The sequence below is a fragment of the Oncorhynchus clarkii genome, chromosome 26 (genome assembly GCF_045791955.1).
Source record: "Oncorhynchus clarkii lewisi isolate Uvic-CL-2024 chromosome 26, UVic_Ocla_1.0, whole genome shotgun sequence".
Classification (NCBI taxonomy): domain Eukaryota; kingdom Metazoa; phylum Chordata; class Actinopteri; order Salmoniformes; family Salmonidae; genus Oncorhynchus; species Oncorhynchus clarkii.
The window spans coordinates 899,108-908,489 of NC_092172.1; the positions used below are offsets into that span (position 1 = coordinate 899,108).

The 9,382-nt window shown below is 40.9% G+C and overlaps 1 protein-coding gene across 2 annotated transcripts in view; it reads right to left on the reverse strand.

Annotated features, from left to right (window-relative positions):
• LOC139384902 (family with sequence similarity 184 member Aa) overlaps positions 1–5,681 on the reverse strand; it is a 91,887-nt gene extending 86,206 nt beyond the window's left edge. For both annotated transcript variants that reach the window (XM_071129803.1, XM_071129802.1), the window contains exons 1-2: positions 5,334–5,681; positions 22–876 (exon numbers count right to left, since the gene is read on the reverse strand). In XM_071129803.1, the coding sequence (XP_070985904.1) occupies positions 22–876; positions 5,334–5,510 (1,032 nt within the window). In that variant the 5' untranslated portion in view covers positions 5,511–5,681. The remainder of the gene's footprint in view (positions 1–21; positions 877–5,333) is intronic.
• Between the last annotated feature and the right edge of the window lie 3,701 nt (positions 5,682–9,382).

The following is a 9,382-nucleotide window of genomic DNA, read 5'->3' on the forward strand; positions in this document are numbered from 1 at the left end:
GAATATGCATGAGAATTTTACCTTAATGGTGCCCTCTGCATTGGTGAGGGAAGCCTGCAGCCTGTTGGTCTTGTCCCTGCTTTCTCTCGCCTCCTCCTGCGCCCTCTGCAGCTCAGCCCGGAGCTTTCCCAGTGTCCTCTGCAGCACTGCCTCCTGCACCTGGAACTCCTTCCTCAGCTCCACCTCCGTCCTCTTCCAGGCCAGCAGTTTCTCTGCGGTCAGCTGCTGTGTGCGCCTCATGGCTTCCAGTTCGCGTTCGTAGTAGCCCTGAGCCTTGGTGAGCTTGGCTTCGTATTCCTCCACCAGATGTACTTTGCCCTTGGTCAGCTCCTCCACTCGCTCCATGAGGGCCTCCACCTCAGCCCTGTGCAGCTCAGCCAGCTTCTCCTGATCCACGGTGGAGTTGGCGCTCTGGTTCTGCTGGCTGTGGAGCAGCTCCTGGACCTCTTGCCGGTGGGTGGTGCGTAGTTCGTCAATTGCCCTCCGCTTGTCCTGCTCGAACTGGGCCTGTGCCTGGCCAAAGGAGCGCAGCTTCTCCTCAAAGTCGCGACGCATCTCCTCCACCTCGCGTGACATGGAGACCACGCGCTGCGTGTGTTGCGCCTCAGTACACAGCTGCGAGTCCTCCATGCGCTGGCGGTACATCTCAAATTCAGCCAGTGCCTGCCGCTTCATGTGCTCGTGCAGCTCCACAGACTCCTCCAACGATTGCAGATGGCGCTTCAGGTCAACCTCGTCGACCATCTTGCTCTTATACTGCATGATCTTGTCATGTGTCTCTGTCACAATGTGCTGCACTTCGTCCTCGTGGGCCTCCCGCAGTGACTCCATCTCGTCCTCATGCTCGTCGTTCTTCGTGTTGAGGGCGTAGATAACCTAGAGCAAAAAGACAAGGAAGAGGAGAATGATGAGGATTGAGAAGAAGGATCCTCACAGCATCAAAAGATTATAATGAATATCTAATCAGTTAGTAAATCATAGATGACACATAACTAACACATTAGGAAATTGTTCATTAAAAACAAAAGCTTTAGATACATTAGGTAGTTGTGGAATTTGAATTGATAGATTACATGTTTGATATTGCTGCACTGTTGGAGCAAGAAGCACAAGCATTTCGCTACACTCGCAATAACATCTGCATGTGACCAATAAAATTTGATTTACAACAATGAACACACCCTTGTCTCTGCCTGTTTACCTCATCTATGATGTTGCTGGTGTGTGCAACATTCCTCACATGCACAGAAAAACTTGACACTAGTTTTACCAGACATACACTACATGACCAAAAGTATTTTGACACCTGATCGTCGAACATCTCATTCCAAAATCATGGGCATGAATAGGCAGTTGGTCACCCCTTTGCTGCTATACCGGCATCCAATATTCTGTGAAGGCTTTCCACTAGATGTTGGAACATTGCTGTGGGGACTTGCTTCCATTCAGCCACTAGATGTTGGGTGATTAGGCCTGGCTCTCAGTCGACATTCCAATTCATCCCAAAGGTGTTCGATTGGGTTGAGGAACCCAACCTCACCAACATCAGTACCCAACCTCACTAATGCTCTTGTGGCTGAATGGAAGCAAGTCCCCACAGCAGTGTTCCAACATCTAGTGGAAAGCCTTCCCAGAATATTGGAGGCTGGTATAGCAGCAAAGGGGTGACCAACTGCCTATTAATGCCCATGATTTTGGAATGAGATGTTGGACGAGCAGGTGTCCAAATACTTTAGTGTATGTAGTGTGTCTCGTAAAACTAGTGTCAAGTTTTTGAATACAAGCCAAATATGGAAAGACTAGGAAAAGATTATTCCCCTTTTTCAGCAGCTAAAGCAGTTGGAGTGGAGGGTTTCCACAATAATCAAACCCAAGTTCTCTATTATGTAAGATCTTAATGGTTAGTACTAACAAGGAAGCATGATTTTTGCCATTTGTATTCTTTTTGCAGAACGGTAAGGGATATAATTATCTGTATTGATTACCGTCACCAGGGTGGTATTTACAACACACCAAACAAAATAAAATGTACGGAAAATGGGAGGGACTACATGAACTTGTTCTTATTTCAAAACGTTTTCTGTTACAAAATGGTTTGTTGTGCACTAATGAATATGACCATGCCCTTCATCTATACAACCACAGGATGTCATGTAACGTGTACCCCACTGGCACTGGTTGAATGGCATCAGAACAATTGTCCTAATGATGCATTTAGAGAATTTGATCAGTAAAGATTTGGAGGATATGAAATTATATATTGTTACATAAATGTTCGCTTTAGTTGAATGCTTAGTCAAAGGCTACACAACATTATCTTAACAATGAAACAACAGAAAACAGCCATGATAGCTGGTGTCAACTTGCCAAAGTCAGTCATCGGCTGTCATGACATATGGGTATGAGGATGTGCGGAGGAGGATACACCTCTTAATCCTTTCTACACTGGCTCAGGACATTCCCACTAGCCAAGCAAGCAGCTTGTTGGTGGGTGCTGCATTAAAAAAGCACTGTAAAGGGGTTACCAGGAATTTGACAGTAGTTTACAGGCAGCCCAGAGGCAGTTAAAGTCTGTATTTCATATTACAGTACACTTACTGTAATATAAATACAGTATCAAAGCAAGTACTGTGTAATGACACCAAGTACAATACTGTAAAATGTACTGTATTATACTGTAGAAAAAAAAGTTAATACTTTCGGAATGAACTAATGAAAAAATGGATGAATAAATTAATGACATTTGTTGAGAGGAGGGGTTTATATTTCATAGTATTTTACTGTAATTAAAAGGGATTGGTGCAAGTAGTTTGGTTGACTGCTAGGTAAAGTGTTAACAAACATTACAGAATATTAGGAGTTTTATGTCACTTGCACTTCTAGGGGCCTTAACAAAGGCTTCCAAACTGGCAGCAACTACTGTGCAAAACAGACCAAAGGGACATGGCAAAATGCTAAACCATTTAAGGTTTAAGTCTTGCTGCCACTCCAATCTGTCCCCTACACATTTTAAATTGATTGAGAACTATAATCACATATGAGTTAAATTGGTATAGCATCCTCACTCACAGGAGTGACAAATATAGCCTCTTACAACAAACAACAATACCATGCAGCCACTAGCGGCGCTCCAAAAAATACAGTAAAGTTGTCACACCCTGACCATAGTTTACTTTGTATATTTCTATGTTGTGGTTGGTCAGGGTGTGATCTGAGTGGGCATTCTATGTTACATGTCTAGTTTGTCTAGTTCTATGTTCGGCCTGATATGGTTCTCAATCAGAGGCAGGTGTTCGTCATTGTCTCTGATTGGGAACCATATTTAGGTAGCCTGGGTTTCACTGTGTGTTTGTGGGTGATTGTTCCTGTCTATGTGTTTTCACCAGATAGGGCTGTTTAGGTTTTCATTACGTTCTTTATTTTGTAGTGTTTGTATTAATTTGTGTTTTACGTTTGGTTATTAAAACATGGATCGCAATCTACACGCTGCATTTTGGTCCGACTCTCCTTCTCATACAGAAAACCGTTACAAAAGTACTGTATTCTGTGGAGTGGAATTAAAGTACCATTCCAAATACAGCAAGTATTTTCCCACCCACAAAATTTTCCAATACACCATAATTTACAGTATGCTGCAGTAAAATGTTTCAGAGTATTTTACTTTTGATAATACAAAAAATGACTGTATAATTCACTATTTTTCATTACAATGAAGATGCCAATAACGACCAATATTTACACCAAATATTCTCCTGTTTTTACAGTACTTCCAAGTAATTTATTAGACTCAAAAGTTCTGTATATATGATGGAATTCCCCTTACTAATATATTGGTGTGTAGTATGTGAAAATCTTCAGAAAGAATTTACACCTCTTGACTTTTTACAAATTTTGTTATACAAAGTGGGATTAAACTTTAATTGTCTTTTTTTTCTCAATGATCCACACACAATACTCAAATGTCAAACTGGGAAAAAATTATATGGATTTAAAAAGTAAATAATGACAAATCAACCCCGATTCAATACATCTTAAAATCAGCAATTACAGCTACATGATTGGCAGTGATTACAACTGTGAGTGTTTTGGTGTTTTACTGTAATTAACTAAGAGCTTTGCATACCTGATTGTACAATATTTGCCCATTATTATTTTTTATTTCTTCAAGCTCTTTCAAGTTGGTTGTTGATCATTGCTAGATAGCCATTTTCAAGTCTTGCCATAGATTTTCAAGCCGATTTAAGTCAAAACTGTAACTAGGCTACTCAGGAACATTCAATGTAATTTTGGTAAGAAACTCCAGTGTATATGTGGCCTTGTGTTTTAGGTTATTGTCCTGCTGAAATGTGAATTTGTCTCCCAGTGTCTGTTGGAAAGCCGACTAAACCAGGTTTTCCTCTATGATTCTGCCTGTGCTTAGCTGTATTACATTTATTTTTATCCTAAATAACTCCCTAGTCCTTGCCGATGACAAGCATACTCATAACATGATGCAGCCACCACTATGCTTGAAAATATGAAGAGTGGTACTCAGTGATGTGTTGTGTTTGCCCGAAATGTTGTTAAAACACTCAGTTTTCTCCTATCACAGCCATTAAACTCTGCAACTGTTTTAAAATCAACATTAGCCTCATGGTGAAATCCCTGAGCGGTGTCCTCCCTTTCCAGCAACTAAGTTAGGAAGGACTCAAGTAAATTTAGCTTTTCATTTTTAATTAATTAGTTACACATTTTCACTTTGACATTATGGGGTAGTGTGTAGATCAGTTACACAAAATCTCAATTTAATAAATTTTACATTCAGGCTATAATACAACACATTTTGAAAAGTGTAATTACTTTGAAGGCTAGTAACAGAAACTCACAATTCAAAAGTAATATCCTGTCAGTTAAATGTTTTTTAGAGCCTACTGTAGCTGACATTGAATGACTATATAAACCATACAGTATATAACAGACCATCTTTCAGGAATTATGTAAGACAATACATTTCCTGCTGTTCACAAATGTATCAGGCCTCAACAGAATTGCAGTGTTCCTAAGTGGCACAATAACATTGTATTGTATATTTCCTTAGCGATGAGTGACCACTCCAACAGGGACATTTAAATGCTTTTCTTCAGCATCAGAGAGTGTGATTTTCACTATAACAACGTAGCCTTTTTTTCACTATAACAACGTATCCTTTACTAAATTATTCTAATCATATCACAAAGACACTGTAGCCTAGGTGAATTTATAATGAATTACATAATTTCCATTGCCAGCAGAACAAATAAATGCATTGGCCTGGACTGTGACAGTTTTGCAAGACAACGTGCGCATCAACAAACCTTTGTCAGCTGTGCTATTTTCTTACTCATTTTCAGGTGCAGGTCTTGAGTATATTCCATCGTTAAACCTGCTTCGTAAAACATGTTCGATGAATTATATTTCCCTGTACTAGTAATAATACAAGGATTGCCAGACGCGGAATTGTACAGTTGCTGCCAACCCGTTCCAGTCGCCATCTTCAGACACACGCTACTGTCACGACGGTCCAGCCAGAAAACGGTTCGTGTGAACCAGGTTAACTAATGTTTTGTAGTGGTTGTAGCATTGTCTGTTGTTGTTTACCGGTGCGATATGAGTCGCAATCGCAGAATAGTGGTATACCTAGCGCAGACTGCAAAGAGCGCCAGATGGTCGTCGCTGCAGACCGCGGAACGGGGCGGGGTTAAATGTGGGCCGGGTTAACATTTATCCCGGCCCGTCACAGCTGTTGTTATTGGTCAAACGATCGACTTCATCAGCATAACGGAATAACGCAACGGAATGCCCCGCAAGGTTGAAGGAATGTACACGGGCGTTGACGGAGGGTGTTCCTTAGCAATCCGTGACCGGAGGGTGTTCACGAGCAAACCTAGCCCGGAGGTTGTTCATGAGCAAGCGGTGGCGCGCGGTGATGTTCAATGGAAGGATGGAAAGCGGAGAGGGCGGGGACCTTTGTGTGGTGCGTGGGAGGCGGTGAAAAATATACACTTTTCCCAACTTTATGTAAATCACCATCGGCAACCGCTGATATAAAGTTCCCATGACGAATTTGACGCTATGCTACCCAACCCAAGGCTGGAGACTTTCTTCAGCAAAGATGACTGACAAAAATACTAGGATGGAAGCAAATGTATAACGTCAAATGTGACTATAACGTCCTAACGAATCATGCAAAAAAACGTAGAGGAATATGTTAGTTAATGTAGAGAGAAACGGTAATGCATCTTCTTTTGTCATGAAGTTAATTTACAAAAAATCACGATTTAGTAAACTAGCTGACTAGCTAACATTAGCCTGCTAGCTTTATGGGTGTTGTGACATGAGTATGTATGTAAATGAAAAATAATAATTGAGTATGAAATTGTAATTATGGTTGTTTTATGGACTCCTGAAACAACCAGCAAACCAGGCTGTCATCTTGTTAAACAGTGGATTTAAAGAATCTAGCTAGCTAAAGCATTTACTATTTATTATTATTATTATTTATTTACTAATATATATTTTTTAAACAGTACACTACACTTCCTATGCATCATGTAAATACTCTAAAACCGGTTCCTCTCACTATCTAATTTCTTTCATCTGGATTGATCTGATAAACACAGGATAGGTTTAGTATTTCAAATAAAGACTTTGTTTTTGTATTTATTTAACCTTTATTTAACTAGGCAAGTCAGTTAAGAAATTCTTATTTACAAGTTGAGTGAACTTTGGCCCATTCCTCCTGACAGAGCTGGTGCAACCGAGTCAGGTTTGTAGGCCTCTTTGCTCGCACACGCTTTTTCAGTTCTGCCCACAAATGTTCTATAGGATTGAGGTCAGGGCTTTGTGATAGCCACTCCAATACCTTGACTTTGGTGTCATGCCATTTTGCCACAACTTTGGAAGTATGCTTGGGGTCATTGTCCATTTGGAAGACCCATTTGCGACCAAGCTTTAACTTCCTGACTGATGTCTTGATGTTGCTTCAATATATCCACATCATTTTCCTTCTCATGATGCCATCAATTTTGTGAAGTGCACCAGTCCCTCCTGCAGCAAAGCACCCCCACAACATGCTGCCACCCCCGTGCTTCACGGTTGGGATGTGTTCTTCAGCTTGCAAGCCTCCCCCTTTTTCCTCCAAAAATAACAAGGGTCATTATGGTCAAACAGTTCTATTTTTGTTTCATCAGACCAGAGGACATTTCTCCCAAAAGTACAATCTTTGTCCCCATGTGCAGTTGCAAACCGTAGTCTGGCTTTTTTACGGCGGTTTTGGAGTAGTGGCTTCTTCCTTGCTGAGCGGCCTTTCGGGTTATGTCGATATAGGACTCGTTTTACTGTGGATAAAGATACTTTTGTACCTGTTTCCTCCAGCATCTTCACAAGGTCCTTTGCTGTTGTTCTGGGATTGATTTGCACTTCTCACACCAAAGTACGTTAATCTCTAGGAGACAGAATGCGTCTCCTTCCTGAGCGGAATGATGGCTGTGTGGTCCCATGGTGTTTATACTTGCGTACTATTGTTTGTACAGATAAACGTGGTACCTTCAGGCATTTAGAAATTGTGGAGGTCTATCATTTTTTCCTGAGGTCTTGGCTGATTTCTTTTCATTTTCCCATGATGTTGAGCAAAGAGGCACTGAGTTTGAAGGTAGGCCTTGAAATACATCCACAGGTACACCTCCAATTGACTCAAATGATGTCAATTAGCCTATCAGAAGCTTCTAAAGCCATGACATCATATTTTTACATTTTACAAGTTGTTTAAAGGCACAGGCAACTTAGTGTATGTAAACTTCTGACCCACTGGAGTTGTGATACAGTGAATTATAAGTGAAATAATCTGTCTGTAAACAATTGTTGGAAAGATTGCTTGTGTCATGCACAAAGTAGATATCCTAACCGACTTGCCAAAACTGTAGTTTGTTAACAAGACATTTATGGAGGGATTGAAAAACAGGTTTTAATGACTCCAACCTAAGTGTATGTAAACTTCTGACTTCAACTGTGACTACAAGTTCAATCTGTACTTTAATGCACATCTGGTGTGCACTATAAAAACAGAGGAAGAAAGAGGTGGCTCCCGAATGGCGACATTGCATCTCAGCGCAAGAGACTGAGATGCAGTACCTGGTTCAAATCCAGGCTGCATCACATCCGGATTTGATTGGGAGTCCCATAGGGATGTGAAACAATTGGCCCAGCATCGTCCGGGTTTGGCCGTCATTATAAATAAGAATTTGTTCTTTACTGACTTAACTGGTTAAATAATTATAAAAGACAACGGGAGAGAGGTAAGAGCAGGGAAGGCATCTCTCAGTTCATCACAATTCAATTCACACAATGGTGTCTCCAAACCAGACTTGGGCTCCCAGTCGGCCTGAAGGTTATTGTCACATCCTGACCTTAGTTCATTTTGTATGTCTCTATTTTAGTTTGGTCAGGGCGTGAGTTGGGGTGGGCATTCTATGTTTTGTTCAGTGTGTTAGATTTCTATGTGTTTGGCCTGGTATGGTTCCCAATCAGAGGCAGCTGTCAATTGTTGTCTGATTGAGAACCATACTTTGGCCGCCTGTTTTCCCACTATGGGTTGTGGGTAGTTGTTTTCTGTTTTGTGTGTGTTGCACCTTGCAGAACTGTTTGTTTTGTCGTGTTGTTTTTTGTTTAAGTATTTGTATTTATTAAAAGTATTATGAGTACTTACCACGCTGCACCTTGGTCCTCTTCTCCCGACGACAATCGTTACAGTTATCTTAAGAGCAGGTGACGGGACTGGGGGTTGGCATCCTCTCACTTCAAAACATACCTGCAGACGAGATATAATTTTTTTTAAACACAAAGCTTAAACATGCTAACATGTTTAAGCAGTCATAATCAGGAGGTGGACTACTGCATCTCTATCTGTATTTCAAAGTATATAATCTCTTTAATAATATTTCCTGTTGACCCAACCAAGTGACCTCTCACCTCTGATCATGCTGTGCCCTCTATGTAGCCAGTTCAGATGCGGCAGGGGTTCACCGACACAGCTGATATAACCTAGATGATTTAGGGAGAAGGGGAGAGAGGGATGAAGTGAAGGAGAGAGACTTATTGAGAAAATAAGGTAGTTAAAGAGAATCTGTGTGTGGACTCACCTGGTGTCTCACCTATTTGTTTTATATACATTTTCTTATTCATTCCTTTACACTTGTGTGTATAAGGTAATTGTTGTGAAATTGTTAGGTTAGATTACTCGTTGGATATTACTGCATTGCCGGAACTAAAAGCACAAGCATTTCGCTACACTCGCATTAACATCTGCTAACCATGTGTATGTGACAAATAAAATTTGATTTGATTTATAGCGTAGTTATACAAATCA